The sequence below is a fragment of the Gymnodraco acuticeps genome, unplaced genomic scaffold, assembly GCF_902827175.1.
Source record: "Gymnodraco acuticeps unplaced genomic scaffold, fGymAcu1.1, whole genome shotgun sequence".
Classification (NCBI taxonomy): Eukaryota; Metazoa; Chordata; class Actinopteri; order Perciformes; family Bathydraconidae; genus Gymnodraco; species Gymnodraco acuticeps.
The window spans coordinates 423,610-446,291 of NW_022990475.1; the positions used below are offsets into that span (position 1 = coordinate 423,610).

Genomic DNA, 22,682 nt, shown 5'->3' on the forward strand with positions numbered 1-22,682 from the left:
GGTTAATAGCTCTCGGTAAGGTTCTCTCAAACTTGGTAAATATCTCTTGAATTTGTTGGTTGAAATGCTGAGTGAATTTCTTTGAATGCTGAGTGAATTTCTTGGTTGGAATGCTGAGTGGAATGATTTGATGGGAGATGTGTTTGTGAGATGTGTTTGTGATTAGTAACCGCCACCGTGAGGATCTTCCTCCGAAATACCTGCGGGAGATAGGTATGTGTTTGTGGATGTTAGTACCCGCCATCTGTGTCGGATAGGAGTGTGTTTGTAATTAGTAACCGCCACCGTGAGGATCTTCCTCCGAAATACCTGCGGGAGATAGGTGTGTGTTTTTGAATGTTAGTACCCGCCGTCTGTGTCGGAAAAAAGGTATGAACCTGATGTGAATTGATTGGGTGAAAATGAAGGTTTGAATTCAGATTTTTATTGTCACCGGTCTTTTTATGAGGAAATACCTCTAAATTCTATCGGGAGATTTTTAAAATGTCACAACTGAATTGGGCAGTTGAAATTAAACATTTTGGTAATAAATGTAAGACTGTGAATTAAAGTTTCATATTTGAACATGATCACAGCACCATTTTTTTTTTAGTATGATAATAATGTTGTAAAGAGAGAAGGTAAAAACCCTGTATTAGTTTGGACCTATTTTTCTTCAAATAAACTGATCCCACCTTTTTGACTGGGATAACTTAAAAGACACCTGTGCTCTCCTCTCCTGCTTAAAAGGTAAGACTGCACCCTGCCACTCACACTCCATTTACTGATATCAAAATCCTTCGGGATCCCTTAAACAGATTAAAAAAGAGTTGTCTGAATTGAAACAGCAGTTAATTGAACCTGGTTCTTCGGGGAGTTAATAGAGGTGAGATCTTGCTGACGTTGGTGGATCTGAGCCAAGCAGTAAACTTACATAGACTCAATAACTTCGGTCAGGTCAATTAGTAGGTCAAAGTAATTTACCGGAATAAATTATCAGGACCTCGCCGACTCTAAACAGTGGGGATGTTGCAAATATCCGCAGGGAGAGCGTTCCAGAGGGTGGGGGCTGCCACACTCAAGGCTCTGTCCCCGAAGGTTTGCAGTTTGGTGCGGGGGGTGGTAAGCAGGCCAGAGTCTGAGGACCGCAGGTGGGGCATGTGGGTGAAGGATGTCCGATAGGTACTGGGGGACAAGAGCATGGAGGGACTTGTAGGTAAGGAGGAGGACTTTGTAAAATATGCGGGACTTGACCGGCAACCAGTGTAGGTGGATGAGGGTGGGAGTGATGTGCTGCCACGGCTTTGTGTGCGTGAGTACCCTAGCAGCACAGTTTTGGACATACTGGAGCCTGTCCAGGGTTTTGTTGGGAACCCTGAACAGGACACCATTGCAGTAGTCCAAGTGGGTGGTGACAAAACGCATGTACTAGGGTTTCGGCAACCGACTCCGAGAGTGACGGTCGGAGTCTGGCAATGTTCCTCAGGTGGTAAAAGGCCGATTTGGTCACAGATTTGACGTGGGAATGGAAGGAAAGGGTGGAGTCGAGGATGACACCCAGGTTGCGGGCTTCAGGAGATGGGGAGATGGAGCAGCCGTCGACCTCGAGGACGAAGTCACCAACCTTCTGGAGCAGGGCTTTGGGTGCCACAACCATGAGCTCTGTTTTATTGCTGTTCAGCTTAAGATAGTTGGAAGACATCCATGTTTTGATGTCATGCAGGCAGTTGATGAGAGACTGAGGGGTGAGCTGGGAGGATGGAGTGGTGCTGAGATACAGTTGGGTATCATCAGCGTAGCAGTGGAAATTGAGTCCATGATGTCGGATGATCTGGCCGAGGGGAAGCATGTAAATGGTGAACAGGAGGGGGCCAAGCACAGAGCCCTGGGGTACACCATGGTGGACTGGGGCCGGGGGTGAGATTGAGCCACTGATGGAGACAAACTGTTTCCTGTTGTGGAGGTAGGATGTCAACCAGGACAGCGCTGTGCCAGTGACACCTAGGAGGTCTGAAAACCGTGTTTATATTTTCTACTCAGTACTTATACTTAATGTATTCCTGCAGATTGTCATAAGAAAGCACATGTTGGATGACATTAAAGCTGCTCTCTAACTAAAAAGGCCTCTGCTTTACTGCGTCTCTCTCTTACCGTGCACTCTGCCCAGCACCAGCGACTTCATGCCGTTGAATTCTCCGTCTGATGTCAGGTTGAAGTCTTCTCTGGGGTTCTGGTCGATCTGAAAATGAAAATAATTCAAATCCACTTTTACACACAGGGTTAAAATAATGAAAACACCTTCATGATGATGTAAAAGATGATCACTTCATTTTTTCACTTCAATACTTGATTGTTAATTGCATGAGATGGGCCGTCTTGTGTGTGGACACCAGGAAGAATGGATTCTCATAACAAATATTATAATAATTCATTATTTGAAACCACTCATGTCTGAGATAATCTTAATAAAGACAAAGGAATGTGTAAGCAACCGTATATATCACAGATAGCTAATATTAGAATTGTGTTGAATCATCTAGAAAATGGCAATAATGGGTATGGGGAGTGGTTGCAGTACTTTTCTTCTGATATTGAAAAGATAAGCCTCAGGTCTCAACTTTTCTTAGCTTTAAATTGATATGATTTATTTTAGTTTATCTCAGTTTCCCACATATGGAGCGTTTCCCCTTTTGTTGTCCGAACAGAGTGCGACTAACAGGAGCATGCAGTGAGCCTCTGTGATAGCGGTATGAAAACAGAGGACACGGTGCATTGGTAGCCCCGAGTGCTTTAGACTTCAGTGAGTCATTTTTCAACGGGACGGGAGAGGATATGATAACGTCCACTCGTGAGAACAATATGGAGACTGTATGCTGTTGGCCCTCAGGACACCACACTCTGAAACTGGTAGGTTCTCCTGATGTCCTCGTTGCAAACGATACACCTTTTATTTCATCTCGGGGTAATTATATAGACGTCCAGGCTGCTGAAGTTAACCTCATATATCAAGTCAGGCTGCTGTTAACAAGATAGGAAGTTAAGTAGATCCAGATATGATTAAGAAGCATCATATTTCATCTGAAGCTGATTTAGTGTAGTTTGTCCCTGCTGCTCTGTCGTAGCTCTGCGGTCATCACAAGGGCATTATTATCACTAAGAGCTCTTACTCTCCATGTGTTTGTAAAAGGAATTCCCTGCCACAGCTTTTATTTTGAAAAGGGAGTCTAACAGGACAAACCTTCACACCCAACAAAATAAGTTCTGCTCTGTTAGTTGAAAGCAAGCTTAAATAGTTGCAGCTGTCTCTCTGTATCAACACAACAGCTACATGGTAAGTACAGGTATGTGTGTGTGTGTGTGTGTGTGTGTGTGTGTGTGTGTGTGTGTGTGTGTGTGTGTGTGTGTGTGTGTGTGTGTGTGTGTGTGTGTGTGTGTGTGTGTGTGTGTGTGTGTGTGTGTGTGTGTGTGTGTGTGTATGTTACCTGCAGAGACACAGAGTCAGTCAGTCTCCTGATGGTGACGGTGTGTAGTTGTCCGTTTGCCAGACTCTTCACTTTGCTCTTCAACACATCAGCGTCTCTGCTGCTGTCCAGCTTGTACCGTACCTCCAACTTATCTACACACACACACACACACACACACACACACACACACACACACACACACACACACACACACACACACACACACACACACACACACACACACACACACACACACACACACACACACACACACACACACACACACACACTTCAATATGTTTTGTCTTTATGAAACAGGCAGGGCTTCATCTCTAATCTTTACTGATCTTTTTTAAGGATGTTTTTTCACTTCCATAATGAATCTGAGCAAGGAGATTCTGAATCAATAACGCTTCCCATATTAAGAGGATTAGATGCTAATTCCCTATCAATAACTAATTCATTTATAATTACTTTTGCTAATATTGGGAAGATTAAATGCGGATTTAAGGAAAGCCTTGTGATATCTTTGGGCTTTAAAGATTAATAAGAAGGATAAGATGTTAGACGTCCTCCTTAAAGTATATATAATGACGTGTTAATCCCATAAAGAAGATTTCATGATTATGGCTCTCTTTTGTTTTTATAACATCGGTGTATTTACCCAGAAGGAATCCTTGTTTGGTGCATTGACTTCTCCAGTTTGCTCTTTCTGATAACCAGAGTTGGGTGTAATAATATTACTTTTGCCGGTAACGGAGTAGTGTAACGCGTTACTTTTGTGATTCAGCAATCACACTACAGTTACTAACATTGCCCCGACACGCGTTACTTCGTTACTTTTATAAAATAATCACACTCACTGACAGACAAGAGGGGTTTCCGCCGCAGGTTTATATACATGTAGGCCTATGTAATCTGCGCGATTTGCGAGACCACATCTCCACGTGCAGTGCTGCATAAACATGGCTGAGTCTTTTCATCTGTAAACTCCCTCAACGGGGCCGCTCGCTCTCTTTTGTTGATCGCCCTCTCACGGGTGAACAGTTCAATGTCCCGCTTCATTGTAGGAATTCTGCTATGTCTCTACCACTTTAGTTTGACCATCTCTGTTACTAAGTTATGGAATACTAAATAAATAAGTAATTAGATACCTTACCGTTACTGCGCTCAAAAAGAATGATAAGAATAATGCGTCTTGAACTGGTTTAATTAATTAGTGTCTTGACGTTTCACAGACTGTTAGCTTGTTGTGTGGCTGGTAGCCTATTTTAGAACATATAAAAAGAAAGAGTTGTGTTATGTCTTCCTTAATGCAATAGCAATTGGGGGGGCAAGTGGAGTCTCGCAGAGGCAAAACTGTGGCACGCTTACACTGTAGGTGCGCCGCAGTCTGCGTGATCTGCCTGTAGGGAGGGGCGGGCCGGCCCTGCGAGTAAAGTAACGAGTAAAGTAACGAGTAAAGTAACGAGTTACTTTATGTAGAGAGTAACGAAGTAGTGTAATATATTACTTTTTTTTAAAGTAATATGTAATATGTAATATATTACTTTTTTTTAGTAACGACCCCATCTCTGCTGATAACAAACACTGTATTCTGGCAAACTGGTGATTGACAAGGAATTTCCATGAGTGGGAAATTAAATTAAAAATAAAAGCTTTCCGGGATTTAATTTGTCTTTTCATTTGAAGTGCATTTACCTGACGACTCCACGGTCAGCAGGAAGCCTTAACGCCACGCTGTCCATCAGCTTCTTCTCATTAACACCAGAACAAATCCATTTACAGCCAATCATGCAGCAAAGTGCCAGCTCTGTCGGGCTCTCGTTAAAAGGAATTTCAAATTAAGTGGCTCCTACTAATCCTAAAAGCCAAACTCACAACGTAATTATTTAACAACAAAGTTTGTAAAACAAATCAGCAAGTTTTCTGCCACCCATTAGCAGAATATACAACCCAGTCTCACGGCATTTCGTGTTCACCAACACGATTTTTAATCTATTGATTCGTGTTCCCCAACATGATTTGCCCCTTTCTTTCGTGTTGCACAGCACGATTTTTTTTCGTGTTGCACAGCACGATTTTAAAAGCAATGTATTTCTATTGCCTGCAGCACGTCTTTTTCTCCGGTCGGGTCGAGGAAGACCTGAAGATGTGTGGTTCATAAAAACATGTTCTTACTCAATATCAAGCCACAATTATTGCTTTTATTTTAAATCGTATAATTTCGGACTTTTGTTGCCGTCTGTGAGGAAAATAAATGGCTCAGAGCCTCAGAATACTGAAATCTGTATTTTTTAAATATTTTTTTCCTTCTAATTTGTTATTCTTTTCAAAATAACACACTGTTATTTACTCACCAATAACACACAATTATCCTTGCTTTTATTTATTGGTTTAATTCCATAATCTCGGGCTTTTTTGGCCTCCGTCAGGAACTGCATTTCAAAATAAAATATCCGGAAACAGACGTAGGACTATAAGCTTTTGAGTTTAGGATGGCCGAAGACACTACACTACCCATAATCCCCAGCTATCGTTTAGGACTACAGTCCCCCGTAAGGTTACGCAGAGCGTCAAACAGCTGTGTGAAATGGAACGAAACCACGACAGACTATCCAAAACTGGAATCGAACGCCCCCCCCAGAACTACACATGCTGGATGCTGGCTATTGTGTTTCGCAAAATGTTCTATGGGACGTCTCTACTGAACGTTTTCGTTTTTCCCACAATTAGAAGTTGTCAGTATTAAACACATTGGCGTTATCAAATGTAAAACTATTATATATTATTTATTATAATTAATAAATGGGTGAAAATCGCTATACCCACATGACAGCTCATTGTTACTTTGTAATTCTACTCCACTACAATTCAGAGGTTAACCTGGTATTTTTACTCTACTGCATTTATTTGAGTTACTTTGCAGATTCTGATTAATTATGTGAAATATAAACAACCCTTAAATCAGACTTTAGTTACACCTGAGTAAAATTCAGGTAAGGTGATTGTCAAGTGCCAACAATCAGGAGAGATATTTGATAGTTGGTGCTTGAGAAGACTAAACATGTATCTGCAATTGACATGAATGGAAACGAGTAATAAAGTATATTCATTACTCGTTATTCTCTACTAATAGTTAATTAAATACTGTATATTATGGCTATTTTGCACATCCCTTTCAAGATTTTCAAAGGTTTATTGACATATCATATACACAACTACGGTGTAGTTATGCAATGAATGAAACACTTGGGTCACAGGTTCCTCAACAGTGCATTACAAGACATCTATCAATATGTGTGTACCTCCGCCATTAAACTGTCATATTCTGCACATTTCTTATTCTATCTACATACATACGAGTATAATTCATATGTATAATATCAGTTAAAATAAGTGCTTCAACATAGGAAAGCAATATATTAGACGTTAAGTACTTTGTCAGGCTTAATATTTATCTGTAGATAGATACCCCCAACGTTTTTTTCTTATTTAAAAGAAGACCTTAATCTGTTATTTAATGTTTAAATAAGGGTTAATTCGTTTTTCTGTTTTGCACCTCCTCCTATTAATATCTTTGTACATGCTGCACTAAACTGTTTTATTGTAGAGATCACTTTATAGTATCTTCTTGATTTTTTATATTCTATATTTCTATATTTATACTTTCCCCCTATGAAAGTATGTACTCTTAATATTTTTTTAATCAAACACAATAATTCAATAGCGTGCTTTAACCACTAGATGCACACAAGGTACACAAATGTTTTCCGGATTTCATATCATATAAACACCAAATCCCAGCACGCATTGCGGCTAAAACATCCAATAAGCGAGCTTAAAACCATAGCTGAGGATCTTGGGTAATGCCTATGTCCGGTTATTTTTATTTTGAAATTCAGTCCCTGACGGATGCCAAAAAAGCCAGAGATTATGGAATTAAACCAATAAATAAAATCAAGGATAATTGTATATTACTGGTGAGTAAATAACAGTGTGTTATTTTGAAAAGAATAACAAATTAGAAGGAAAAAAATACAGATTTCAGCATCCTGATGCTCTGAGCCCCATTTATTTTCCTCACAGACGGCAACAAAAGTCCGAAATTATACGATTTAAAATAAAAGCAATAATTGTGGCTTGATATTGAGTAAGAACATGTTTTTATGAACCACAGCTTCAGGTCTTCCTCGACTCGACCGGAGAAAAAGACGTGCTGCAGGCAGTAGAAATACATTGCTTTTAAAATCGTGCTGTGCAACACGAAAATAAATCGTGCTGTGCAACACGAACAAAAGGGGCAAATCGTGTTGGGGAACACGAATCAATAGATTAAAAATCGTGTTGGTGAACACGAAATGCCGTGAGACTGGGTTGGAATATAACACTTTCATCCCTCAGTATGAGAGGAGTTTCAGTTTGAGACAAAGCATCAGCTGCACGGATTAAAAGGCAGTCAAGTCTGACGGGGTGAAACCAGAGAGAGGAAAGATCTGACAGAGCCTGATCTGGTACAACTGCAGAGGAGGAAGAGGAGAGAGGAAGAACCAGAGGAGGAGAGTAAGAGAGGTTAGATTAAAGGCTGAGAGGAGATGGGAACAGAGAGGACTCATTGAAAAAAAGTTAAGGGGGGAAGATGAAGTGGCCGAAAGCAAAATCCGTCTCATCTGGAAAGGGAAATAAGACTTTGAAAAAGATGTAAGAGCTGAAAAGCAGGCAATCAGTAAAGATAAGCTTATGACACATAAATAATAGAGGACATTCAACCTGAAGTGAATGATCCGGAGGAGAGGAGACAAAGAAGGGCAGTGGAAAAGGCGGAAGTCAATAGTAGGAGAGGTGTTTAAGAGGCTTACAAAGAGTGACACCTAATGCAATCTAAGCTCATCTAAATTAATTGAAGCTGCAGGAGAGAGAAGTCAAGGCAGATAAGGCGTTCTACTTTAATCTTGTGCAAAACAAGCTCCTTGAAAATGAGAGCGGCCCCTCACCGTGCTTGTTGATGAGCAGGGCCAGGTACTGGGTGTAGTAGGAGCTGACGTAGAGCAGCAGAGCCGGGCTCTGATTGGTCCTGAAGCTCAGCGAGACGTTCTCTCCTCTCAGCGTCAGGTCCGAGTAGATGGAGGACGGCAGGGCGCTGCTGTTCCTGCTCAACTCGTACGGCTCCTTGAAGGTGTAGCGCAGCGACGTGCCCGACTGGAAGCTGGCCGACAACTCTGAGGAAGATGGAGAGATCAGTTTATCAGAAATGTAGAGGATTAGTAAAGGCTGATTTAGAAAGATGTATAAACATTGTTTGTTTGTTTTAAACTGCCAAAAACATCATAGATATATATTATTCTGTTAACACGGAGAGGTCAGGAGAGAGGTATATTTTAAAGTAACTATATGTAAAATATGAATGAAGAACTGACAACACTGAACTTGATTTAAAGGTCACCTATCATGCAAAATGCACTCCTTCATGTCTCTTCTACATCAACATGTGTCCCCTCTGTGGACAGAGATTCTGAAAGTTTCAGGAACAAAGATTCTCTCTTTTTGTCCTGATCCATTTCTATAAAAACCTGTCTGAAAATGAGCTGATCAGATTTTGGCCACTTTATGATGTCACAACGATGTTTTGGCTTGTGTAACCATTAGCCAATCACCAACCAAGGTAACCCCCCCCCCCCCACCCCCCCCACCTTATTACCTGAATCTCCTCCTAGAACACCATTAGGCTTTCACACCGGAGTACTTTTCCCAGGAATAGTTCCGATAGTTCTCAGGATTTTGCGTTCACACCAAAAAGATCTGGAACTAGAACTTAGTTCATGAGAACCTTTTCACCCCTTTTTAGTCCCTGCTAGAGAGCGGGTACTTTCCTGGGGAGGAAAAGGTTCCAATTTCTGATTTGCTGGGCGAATTGCAAACTACGCCCCGTAAAACTCCCAAAAAGTTTTGTGAAGCCGCCATTTTATTTGCTAGCATTAGCATTATTAGCATTAGCATTAGCCCAACGCACCAACGGAGAGAGACTGACTTATGGTAACACAAAATAAAACGTGGGAGCGGTGGAGTGATGAGGAGGTGTCAGCGATTTACCCGGGACTTCGGGTGGCAGTATTTGCCGCGAAGTTGTTTGCGGGCTGCCAGTAAACCCAGAGCAGAAGAAGAAGAAGTGACGTCAGCGGCTTCATTTGCCTAATCCTCCCTCAGGGACTTATTCCGGTGTGAACGCGATGTACTAGGACAGTTCCGGGACTAAAGAGTTCGGCGGGACTAAGTACTGGGAACTAAGTACTTGGTGTGAAAGCGGCTATTGAGTTCTTTGTAACCAAATATCTCTCAGAGGGGTGTGGGGAGTGGCTCCTTATTTTCAGCTAAAGTAACAGACAGAGAATCAGCACTTTTGAAACAGGGCTGAAACAGAGGGGATTATGGGTAATGCTGCAATGATCTGTTTGGTGTTTGGAGCCAAACACTTTAGAGACATGTTTGTATATATCTGAGACCTATAATATATTGATGAAAAACAGTCTAATAGGGGACCTTTAATTTAATTTTAATTAAATTAAAGGTCCCCTTTAATTTAATTAAAATTAAAGCGGATTTTAATTTTTCTTCTCGATGGATTTGAAAAACTGTAATGTCACCTCCAAATTGACAACATACTCCAGCCTCAGATACCCTTTACCACATTATAGACATTGGTTTGTATGATGGTGTATCTTGCTTTAACACCAACAGTGTGTGTACCAGTACGGCAGAAGGCTCCAGTGTGCGCCGACAGGCCGCAGTCGCAGTGGAAGCCGCTGGCTCTCTCCACACAGCGGCCCTGGTTCTGGCAGAGCGAGCCGTAGCTGCTGCAGTGACCCGGGCAGCCGGGCTGGACCCCGGGGGTGATCTCCGCCCGCTCCTCCAGGTCCAGGGGGACGCCGTTCAGCTGCAGGGAGCGGATACAACCCCGGAAGCCCTTCTGCCTGGACGCTGTGCCTCCTGAGAAACACAGAAGCACACTGAATAAACATCCATCCATCCTCCAAAACATCTCGGAGCTGTCCATCATTTCACCAAACATCATGATCCCACCCACGTTCAGCTGATAGAAGATTCAGGGTTCACAAGGGCAGCCTGAAGCACTCATATTATAAAGTAGGTGTGGAGATATCAAATGTCTAAAATGACTATGTGACTAATATCATCAGCATCCAGTGTCATAGCATATAGGAATCAAAGCACTGAGAAACAAACTGAATAAAATCCATCCACCCTCCAAAACATCTATGAGCAGTCCATCATTAGACCAAACATCGTGTCTGATCCCACCCACTCTCTCCAGAAGTTCAGCTTATAGAAGATTCAGCCTGAAGCACGACAAACACTCACTCCTGCCCAAAGGGATTTCCCCTTTCCTGTAGCGTCTTAGATTTGTGTGCCTGTAAATGGTCTGCAGAGGCTAAAATCCCAAAGGTCCCACCAGAGGGAGTTTCTCTCCCACACAAGGCCGGTTTTGTAAAAAGTTCGTTTCTGGGGTGGCTATTCGAAAGTGTATTGACACACATATGGGCTACCATTAAAAGTATAAACCTCAAAATGCGGAAACTTTGAACAGCTCTACAAAAGGTTCAGGTGTATATGTCTGCTTAGTATTCTGCACATATCCAGCAGTTAAACAGTAATCGTAAAACATCAAGTGAATCACTTCTTGGAAGGTGAGATCATTTCTAAAAAGCTTATATGAGGGATTTGCTGAGCCAAGATTAAACGAAAGATCAAAGAGTCCAAATGCAGAGGAACTTCACCTCCGACCAAATGAGACCTTTAAGATCAGTGAGAATTTACAATATTCAACCTCAGCTCTAACAAGACGATTGCAGCATCTCTACAGGAGGCCGTGCTGTGAGAGCACACTCTGTAAATACAGTATGAGATCACATGAGAGGGAATCTGCAAAAACAATTAGTGAAGTGGAGATTAGACCAAGCATCAAAGGCAAAGTGTGGCTTACAACACAAAGACCTGCAGGCACAGAAAGCAACGTGTAAAAGAGAGAATTCACTGGAACTGCAGAGTTTGGAGAAGAAACTCTGGAGCAAAGATTCAACCACATGTCCAACAGTGCAGCGTCTGCTGTGAGAAGCAATACAAGCAGGATATCATGCAATAAAACATACATTTGATAAGACCTTCTGCCACATATTCAGAGCCATTTGTCACATACTTTTAAAGTTGAAATCAAATTATTAAAGGGCCCATATTGTGCTAATTTCCAGAATTGTATTCGGTACCTCTACTGTGACATGTCTCCATGCTTTAATGTTCAAAAAGCTCCTTATTGTTCTCATACTGCCTGTGCTGCAGCACTTCTTTTCACCCTCTGTCTGAAACCAGAGCCTAGTCTGCTCTGATTGGTTAGCTGGCCGGCTCTGTTGTGATTGGTCAACAGCTTAGAGATGTCCAGCCCCTTAGTGGACATCATGTACAATGTGTTGGAGCGCTAGTTAGTGTGAGTGTAACATAGTGATGTCACTATGTTAAAGAAGTAAACAAAGGAGGCCAATGGATTATTTTTTAATCGCCATTCAAGCTAATGTTTTTCTATATACTAGTTGCAAGGCTATTGGGATGTCAATGTCTGTCCGATTTACAGCTTAACAGTTTGGTCTAAACCCTCATCAGTCAGTACAGAAATAGTGTTTCTCTGATGAATATTCTCAAAGTCTGAGACACAATATACCAACAAACGTCTTTCAGCACATTCTCACTTCCCATATCTTTAAATGAAGATAAGTGTTTTCTGCTTCCCAGAAAACACTTATCTTCACAAACCAGCCAACACAGCACCGATAAACAGGTTATCTATTCAAACCAGGCAATACGACAAGATATCTGAATTGGTGCTTGCATCGAATGCAGAAATATGTCACCAGAAACTGCTGCGTGTGGATATTATACACCGACAAATATGAGGCAATAAAGCAAGAAGAGGAACAGTAATCCAACCGTTTGTAAATCCATGCAAGGCAATAACACAGGTTATAAATCTAAACAATGTTATTCACCACTTTATAAATGTCTGCAAGGAATAATTAAGGCTCATAAATACACGGTTTAATTAATCATGGCTTATGAATTCATGGAAAACAACAATGACTTTAAATTGTAAAACTAAGTAGACTGACATAAATCTGTGGAGGTCTTCTAATTGCACTGTATGTAATAGTATCATAGTTTATCTTAAATGCGCATAAGGAGTAGAAATCTACATTTTTCCTCATGAATACAGCAATGTTGTGGCTTGTGATTGCATACGAGCTGAGCCGGGTGCTTATTTTTACATTTCCATGCATAAAATCAATTTTCTAGATAGCTATCTCAAGGATACTTTTACAGAAAATACATTGTATGAATAATCAGTGTTGAATTTAAACCCCAGCTCATGTCTTTTATTAATTAGCAAAAGTTATTTTATTTTTCTTAAGGCTGTCTGTGTGTATAATGATAGTTTATATTGCAGCTACGCCTTTCCAGCCTTACACTTCATTGCAATTGATCATTTAGTGTTGATTTGTTAGATTTCTATTGTCTCCTGTTGTTAAAGGTGTCAGAGAATATTTTAAGGAGATCTCTTTGTGTCTTGAGGTTCTCAGCTTTTCTGAGAAACTGTTAAATTACAAACATATGCTTTTCGTTAAGTCGCATATGCTCCTGCCTGTAATGTGAGGAGGACACAGGTCAAGAGGTCCTCTGCCTTCCTGTGGGTGAGAAGTTTGGGCACATGTGAGTTTGTAATACAAACGGGTCTGGTAATTATTAAGGTAGGAAAGGCGGGCTTTTTAGGTCCCTCCTTTAAGGATATATAAATCTATGTTTCTACTTTATGTCTTCAGAGTGTTGCTTGGTGGCTCACATGAAAGTGTGATATACTTTGTGATCTCTCCGGCCGTATTCTACTCTCAATAAATATCAGTGTTTGACTAAAGCCGCTCCAACTTCCATCCTTTCCTGAGCCTTGGCTCTGCATTGCTGCACAGAAGTTTCCATCACAAAAGGTACCCAGTGAAGTTTTTGACCACTAGTAGCGCTATTGTGCATGTTTTTTAAACTGTGTCCCGAGTCTTTTAGTATCTTATATACACAGGTTACGTAAACACAGTCCTGGTTTAAGGCAGCTCCATTTGTCAACAGCTTTAAGCTTCGCAAATGCTTTATGAGAAAGGAAATGCATTCAACACATGTTTAAAGCTTTGGGTGTATTACGATACACAAAATGCTTTATGAGAAAGGAATTGACATCAGGACAGCAGATAGCTTACACACTTTCCGGCGCAGACTGAAAACTCATCTCTTTCGACTCCACTTCGAGCGATAGAACTATTAACAGAGCACTTATATACTAATAAAGGACTGGCTTACCTAAAGCCAGTTGAGTAGCACTTGAAATGATTTTGCTCTATGAAACCTGATGTACTTATATGATTCTGTTTTCTTCAAGTTGTATTTTGTTGGTCGAACGCACTTATTGTAAGTCGCTTTGGATAAAAGCGTCAACTAAATGCAATGTAATGTAATGCATTCAACACATGTTTAAAGCTTTGGGTGTATTACGATACACAAAATGCTTTTTATCGGGAAACAGAGCATGCAAAATGTACTTTGTTTACAAAAAGGTAAACACAACAGGGTGGGGTTAATTGTCAAGTGTGTCTGAAAGGTTTTCAAAAACGTCCCTGTGATATGAATAAGCTGGACTGTTATTCTCTTTCTAGGGAATATACTCACTGGTGAAGTGAAATGTGGCTCCCATGTAAATGATCTGTTTTCTACGAAAGCATAACAAGACAAAGCACTGTTTTGTTCTTGCCGGATGTGAACTTGAGAAAGAAGGCGAGCCTAAACATATTCAACTAAAAAAGTTATTTTATCAAACTGCTGAAGCTGCAGAGACAGAAAGTGCTCAACTGCTGATTCTCTGGAGAGTGATATGAGAAACAAGGCAAGTAAAGTTAGTGACTGCGGAGACAGAAGGAGTCACAGTCCTAGAAGACTTTAGAACGGGCCTTAAAGCCTCCAGCAGTGAGACTAATGAGGCCACAATTCACACAGAAGCTCACACACACATTTGTGCTTTTATAGGATTTGGTTTTATAACCACTAACAGTCTCTTAGAGGACTGGAAGCAACACAATAATCAGACCATGGAGAATAAGGAGAACATTTTTCACCTATGCCTGAATTGCTGGAGCATCAATCACAAACACAGGAATAATGAACAGATATTCCAAACAGTGGACAATTGCAGAAGGAAAGACAAAACATCCGTCACGACTAGACACTTTTTAACATGTGAAAAAGCAGAGCGCAAATCCTTGCAGTTTCATCCCACAGGCCATAAGACTGTTAAACTCCTGAACTTTTGAAAGAACATCCATAACATTCATCTGTTTGCAACTTATCAATATTCCAATTACTTGTATATATAGACTATTCTGCACAATTTCTATTATATTCTATTGTATTTACTTGCACTATTATCTGTTATATTGTGTTGCCCTGTTGGAGGAGCCTGTGACCTAAAATGCCATTGTCATATCTACACTGTAGCTATGCACACATGACAATAAAAGCCTTGATCCTTGAACCTAGGTGTGTTCTGAACACATACTCGGCCCTTAAAGCAGATTCTTATTTTGTATAAACGTTATATGAATATATGTTTGGCCCATGTGTCTCCTCCTCACCTATGAACAGCTGGCTGTTGAGCTGCAGGTGGAGGTGTCCGTCAGCCGGAGCTTCCTGTGTGGCGACAGGAAGTCCGTCCAGCCGCAGCGACGCCTCTTTGACGTTCCTCTCGGCTCGGACTCGATGCCACCGGTTGTCGTTCAGCGGCACCATCGACTCCACATGAACCTCCAGAGGCCCGTTACCGACGTCGAAGGAGAAAACCACCCGAGTGGAGGCTGATGGAGAGGGAGAGAGGGGGCAGACATGGTGGGTTATTGATGTGTCAGTCACTGCACGTCTAACTAAATGGAATAAGTACTCAGATGTTTTACTTAAGTAAAACTGCTTCAAATAAAATCCTGCACTTAAAAACATATTCAAATAGAAGTTCAAATAGAAGTTGACAAGTATAAATAATCATAAAAATAAACCATAAGTACCAAAAGTAAAGTAGTCGTTAGTGGTAAGGCCCAATTTCAGAGTTATATTATATTATAATCATTGATGTAATATTGTGATCATGACTTCATTCAGCTAGGTTAGGGTTATTTGATTTACTTTATGAACTGCTGGGTAGCTATTACTACAATACTGTATTTTAATTTGTATTTTGTATTAATAACATAACTCTGCAGTAGCTGGTAGGTAATGCTGGAAAATGAATGTAACGGAGTAAAGAGCACATCGTTTTCCTACAAAATGTACCTACTAACGTTTTTTTTGTTTTTTTTGCCAAACAAATCGAAACGCTATAAATAACTTGTTGGTGTTTGGTAAAGAAGATGTTTTTTCCCAGTGTAAAGGTATTAATTATTCTTAAACGACTTAAACTTTCCCAAGGACAAAAGGCGAAACAGCACTATAACTTTCTTAGTGAGTTACTCAGATAAGTACCAGGATACATAGTTTGGATGTCCAGGGTGCTAGTGAACTGTGAGTTTGTGCAGTTCTCCAGTGTGTGCGCGGGGCACAGAATGTGCTCAGGGGAGTCTCCCTCTGCAGCTGTTTGGCGTAGTTTTGGCACAATTCTGTTGTACACACCAACGTTAACAGCAGCCCCGTCTGTGCACACGGCAACCGACTGTCGTCCAGTGATCTAAGCGCCTTCAGTAAAAAAGCTTCACAAGTCCGTCTGTACGCAAAGGCGCTTAGTGACACAAGTGACGTTATGCATTTCAGATGTTTGCCGCGCATGCGTACCAGTTATGTGCACCCCTGACTATACAGTAACTTCATTTAGAAATTCCTCTAGAGGTTACGGAGCTATCTTAAGAGGTCAGCACTGACAGTGATTTCCCAGAGGAGAGAGACGTTTGCTGCAGCAGTGTCCCTGAAATGATCTGTGTCTGTCCCTTTAAATCCCACTTCTAACGCAACTTCCTCCAAAACGCAACACAAAGAGAACCACCAAACAAACAAAACAAGTGAAGTGAGGTGACAGAGCTTCAAAAGGCAACCTCATATGACTCTAATAACTAAGGCGGATACAAGCCGTTCTGAATGACAAACTGTACAGCTGCCAATACATGTGAACCTGGTACAACCCGCAGTACAGTCACACCCATATAAACACAAGGACACCTTGTTGGGTAATACTGCTATGTTTTAAATTACATAATATATGGTAGGCTATAAACACACATCTCACAGCCACACTTCCACTGCACCTATAAACTAAATAACACCCTATTGGTTATTGCTGCCGTAATCTGAATGACTTTCTACAGGGCCTTTAAATGTGTGCATGAGGCAAGAATCAATCAACAGGAATTAATGGAGGGTCACGGCTAAAATGCCCCCTGAGAGTTGATAAACAATCTTCAAATTTAAAACAAGGGTGCAAAAAAAAAGAAGCCCTGCAATGATTATGAGTTCCTATTTGACGGATTTCTCCTTGGTTGCATTGTATTTGCTGTGTTGTGAGAATGCTATGTTGTCCCATGTGAGCAAGCATCCACGGCAGCGTATGCAATGCATTCAACTGCAAACTTTGTGGGAAGGAAATTGATCGAAAGACAACAAAGAAAGAAACCAGAGCAGAACAAAATGATGGAAACATGCAAGCAGAGCCAGAAGAAAACACAAACTCAATAAGAACAAGCCTGTCAATAAAAACTAAAACTAAAAAGCTTTGTTCAATATCAGAAGTTATGGGATAACTGAGGGAACATCTTTCAATCTATTGCAAAACAGTTGAATCCCAGAACAGGGAAACAACTACACGCAGCGTCCACACGGCGGCGTGTGTAGAAGCTTGCCTGAAGCTCGACCAACAACCAATCACATGAATCTCCCGCCCCGGACACACAAGCATGCGGTTTGATTGGCTAGAGCTTGTACTGGTATATGATTTGATTGGCTGACGCCTCCACCGAAGCTTCAAAAGTTGAACATTGCTCAACTTTTGAAGCGAGCAAAGCGAAGCAACGCTCCCACAATGCAGCTCGGCAAAGCGTGACGTCACCCCATTCAAAGTGAATGGGCAGAAGCGCTGAAGCTTCAACGCACGCCGCCATGTGGACGGGCCGTAAGTATACAAGAAGTGTAAAAAATATACCTCAAAATATAATTAGACTGCTTCTTCTAAAAGCACCGCTCTCAGACCTATAAATACCATTTAAAAACGATTAAGTATATATTTTAAAGTGGCCCTTTTATTTGCATTTATTGGACAGCTTTTAGTTACTTTTGAGTTTTAGATTATTAGATAATTCAAAATATAAATCAATCATTAAATACACTTTGACATATAGAATAGAGAGGATTCGGGTACACAACCTGTAAGTATTCATTGTTGTTTGTGTATTTATGATGTTTTAAAACAAACAAGGTGTCTACCACGACTGTCTAAATGAGTACGCAATGAGCCTTTCACGTCGCGTGACCAATCAGAGCACACTGGGCTCACAGGGAGAGGGGGGGGCAGGAGCTCCAACAAGCCGTTTAGGACAGAGTCTGAATACTCATACTTTACAGAGATGCTGTATGAGAAACCAATATGAGTTTGGAAAATTGCACAATATAAATCTATTTTAGTAGACCTCAACAATGGAAATATGATCAGTAGAAATGGCCATGACATGGGACCATTAAGTCTATTTAAGTCTTGCTGCCATACTATAAATCCCAGCATACAAAAAGGGCTTTAAAGACTCACACTCGCCCTTTAAATGTGTTTGATTTTGATTAATTCTTGATTCTCCAGCTTACTCACAGCTCAGTTCGATCCGGATGAAGTCTTTGATGCCCAGGTTCTCCAGGAACACACCGGAGGAGGCGGTGGTTTTAAACAGGAAGGAGATATCCGCGCTCAGCTCTCCGTGGAAGGTCGGGAAGTGGAGGTACGACGTCTCCTTGTCGAAAAACGCAGCGTTCCAGAAGTTCTCTGAGAAAAGGAAATGAAAACTCCTGGTCAAGATTACTAAGATTAAAAAATGTCCCAAATTGGGATCAATAAAGTACTATCTTATTTTATCTTGTCTAAATAAATGGAAAAACAAATAAGATATCAAATAATCCTCATTGCATTTACATTTTAATTAATTAAAAAAACTTGTATAACATTTAGTTTATGTATATATGTATACTTATTCTGTATATTTTAGATTGTGTATTATTCTATTGATTATTGTAATATACATATTTACCATTAATGTTTATTCAAATAGTTTTTTTGTATAATATTTGAATTTATATCCAATACCTTATTAACACAATTTCCTAATGTCCTTAGTATCAATGAAGTATGTCTAATCTAATCTAATAACTAACATGTCACACTGAAAAAAGGTAAACATTAATTCCGGTGTCAACATTTGAAGATGATGATAGTCGGATTATTTTCTGTCTGTTTCTTACACTGAGTAACATGAGACATGTTACATGGCAACATGACAAAGCTATTATCTGACTCATTGCCAAAAATGTTATCAACAAAATGTCAAACTTGTGTAACTTTTTTGTGACATTTCTGGGACTGCAATAGATGAGAGCAACACATCCGGGTACTTTCCCCTCTATGCAAGGCCACGCCCCTTTTGGGTGGAAAACACTCAGTCATTTGAATAAGATAAGATAGTACTTTATTGATCCCAAGGTATTATAGATATAAATACATAAATATATGACAGATGGAATATTAAATATTGAATAGATTATATAAATGTAAAATGTGATTGGCAGTGAATACAGATTCTGTTTTCAACAATCACATCAAACAATTACGAAAACAGCGCTTTTTTTATCTACAAGAAGCCCAATTATGATGGTCAGAAAGGCAAACTGTCAAACAATGTCATTGGAGAACCATGATCTGTGTTGATTTATGGTTACATTTAAATCAATAGGGAAATGATGTCCGATCAGAAAGCTGGAGGACTAGTGCAGGCAGCAGGTCAGACTGAAACTTTGATTTCTGAATCAGATCGTTTCTTTTACTGTCCTTTCTTTCTGTAGTGGAAGTAAATAAACCGTAACTCGGGATATATTTGTTGTTTCAGGTACAATATATGACTCAGCAGCTTTAAGACATGAAGAAACAATTATTTTCCGCTTCGCTCTAATGCATTATTTTCCCCCGGAAGTGGGCGGGGCCGTCATTTTGTCAGGAAGTGACGTTAGCGTTACTCTCATCTATAATTGAAATGAGAGGCAACTGGGATGATAATTGAAGACCGGTGTGTTGTATGAGGATTGACACACAAAAAAAACATTTGTTTGTCTGTCAACACCATGCAGTCTGACAGAATAAAGTAAACAAAGGTCAATTCCTATGATAGGAAGTTTTTCTTTCATCATGTTGTAGCCAGGCAACTGGACTAGACTTACTGTCTCCATGACAACGGAGCGGTCCCACCCTGTACGCGGCCTCTGACCCCGGCCTCCTGATGTCACCTAGCAACAGAGAACGGACGGGGAGGCTCTCCTTATGGGTGAGCAGCCCCGAGTCCTCAGTCCTGCAAGAGGAAGAGGAAGAGGAGGAGGAAGAGGAAGAGGAGGAGGAGGAGGAGGAGGAAGAGGAAGGAGAAACATGGCGGATTTCAAATATCAACAAATTCACGCAACTCACAAATTCCCATCTAAGACCATTTCCTTGAGAAAAAAATTGGTGTTTGTTTTAAATATTGTAATCCCCCTTGTGTATATTAATAATAATAATAATAATACAATTGATTAAAAAGCTTATGTCTCCATGGGAGGCCCTTTCCTTTTTGAATAATGCACTGATAAAAACGATTTTGCTCTAGTAAATAATACTATGATTATGTGTTTAAATTTTACAAGAAATTACTAATAATTTTCTTTTACTCAAAATCTCTCCTTTTATTTAATGTGTTTCTTGAATTTGCAAGTAATTTTGTATCTTCATTTTGATAAGTACATTTAAATCATAGCACTAAGTAAATGTTAACTAAAGTAATGCGTTGACCTACAACCTGTGAAAAGCTAGTAAAATGTACAGGGCAATATGAGTAAAGGTGGGCGATGCCCCTGGTGACGTCAGAGGAGTTTGCGCACAGTAGAGACATTTGAAAAAAAGCAGACTGTTCCAGTTGAAGAGAGCATGGACCCTCGTCTAATATGAATACTAGTGGATTATTGATCATGTAAGTATACTTTATTAACTCTGTACATCCCTGTTAGCTTGTCAGCTTAATGTGGGTATCAAATAAGGTGACCAGATTTTCAAAATGAAAACCGGGGACATTTTGTGTTTTGCGGTCAATATATCATTAACATCTCCAATTGTCTTCACTGTTAAAGAAAAAAGGGGGACAATTCTGGTTTAATGTAATTCGAACATTTGAACTGTTTGAACAAACAGAAGGAAGATAGCTCATACATGAGACTCCAAAGGTCTTTTATTTTGAAACTGTACATCCTGATCTCATGGAAAATTGTAAGTGGCTACTGCCTGAGATCGAATGCTGTGGTTTTATTAAATGTGCCAACTGCTAGGACTGTCTTAGGGAAGACAGCGTTTAGATGCGCAGCTCCTCTGTCTTGGAATAGTCTGCAAATTAAATGGAAACTGAACAATCTGGTGCCACTAAATGTTTTTAAAGCTCGGTTGGATGCTACTCAATCGGAAGCTATAGGTACCTGTTTATGTGGATAATTATGTAAATGATGCTGTATGATGTCCTTTTGTTGTTCTATTTATGTTTTTATGTTTCATGTGGAACTACTTGAGCAGGTCTCCCTTGGAAAAGAGATCAATGATCTCAATGGGATTTATCTGTATAAATAAAGGTTTGAAATGAAATGAAATGAGATTGTCCAGATTATCTCTGAGTGACTAGATGGGGTCTCCTGCTATCACCCTGAAGTGAAATAAGTATTTGATTGACTTCGAATGACTGTTGCAGCGTCCATAGCAACCACCTTAGCAACCATGAATGTGTACACATTCATGAAGTAATCTTCATCACAACTAGCAAACTAAACATCATGTACATCTACTGCACAAATAATCAGAAATAACAACTCGTATTAATCGCATAAAATGACATCAAAACGCATTTTAATGGCCAAATGAACCTTAAAATAGGCCTTTTCCACCGAGAATAACACGAAGGTCGGCCATTGTTGTTGATCACGTGGTCTATGAAGGTCTATGGGACGCCCTGCCCGTAGAAGCCTGACGGTCAAGGGGTACCCTGTACGTAATATAGCGACGGGGAGGGGCCCTGACCGTCCGTCAATATGTGACGGGATGGGAGTGAGAACGTGTGTGTGTGTGTGTGTGTGTGTGTGTGTGTGTGTGTGTGTGTGTGTGTGTGTGTGTGTGTGTGTGTGTGTGTGTGTGTGTGTGTGTGTGTGTGTGTGTGTGTGTGTGTGTGTGTGTGTGTGTGTGTGTGTGGAGTGTTGCAGTAGAAAACGCAACTGTAGCGCTGGTGCATTAATGGGAAACCCTTAATGTTTGAGCACCCTCTATGAAACGTCAAGCTACCCCACAGCACCCCCTAGAGAAAATCTCTGGCGCCGCCACTGCGTTGAAGTTAGACGGAAGTCGCCACCCTCCCGCCTGATGGAGCTTCTTCTGTCTGCAGCGGAGTTGATTCAAGAAAACCAGGTAAATGTTCTGCTTGATTTGTGTTCAAAATGTGTCTGCTGTTCTGTTTGTACATGAATATCTTTATTCTCTAAAGGTAAGTACATCTTACCATTATGTGATAAACCTCTTCAGTCTCCAGTTTTTAAGTTAACATTTAGATAAAGTACTTTTAGATAAAGTAGAATAGGAAGGAGAATTGATAGTTTGAGCTTGTAGAACCCAATTATTTAATCAGGTTTACTTCCTGTTTGGAACAAAGTAAACATTTAATAAACTGAGCTTCCTTACTTGTAGTCATACTTTGACCGTAACAAATAAGAGTTAATATAAATTCCCATATCCACACTGTAGCTACTGTGTATATGATAATAAAGCCCTTTGAACCTTTTGAAGCTTACCCCATCCCCTCTGCTTAAAAAGAACATGTCAAATCAATGGCTACTTAAATACTAAATTAAATAGCTAACTCA

The 22,682-nt window shown here is 40.5% G+C and overlaps 1 protein-coding gene across 1 annotated transcript in view; it reads right to left on the minus strand.

Moving 5' to 3' along the window:
* The window catches only part of LOC117552640 (contactin-associated protein-like 4), a 132,218-nt gene that overhangs the window by 20,102 nt on the left and 89,434 nt on the right, over positions 1 to 22,682 (minus strand). Inside the window, 7 exon segments of the mRNA XM_034226217.1 lie at positions 2,131 to 2,218; positions 3,462 to 3,595; positions 8,438 to 8,662; positions 10,188 to 10,427; positions 15,173 to 15,391; positions 18,370 to 18,540; positions 19,983 to 20,110. Of these exon segments, the coding sequence (XP_034082108.1) occupies positions 2,131 to 2,218; positions 3,462 to 3,595; positions 8,438 to 8,662; positions 10,188 to 10,427; positions 15,173 to 15,391; positions 18,370 to 18,540; positions 19,983 to 20,110 (1,205 nt within the window).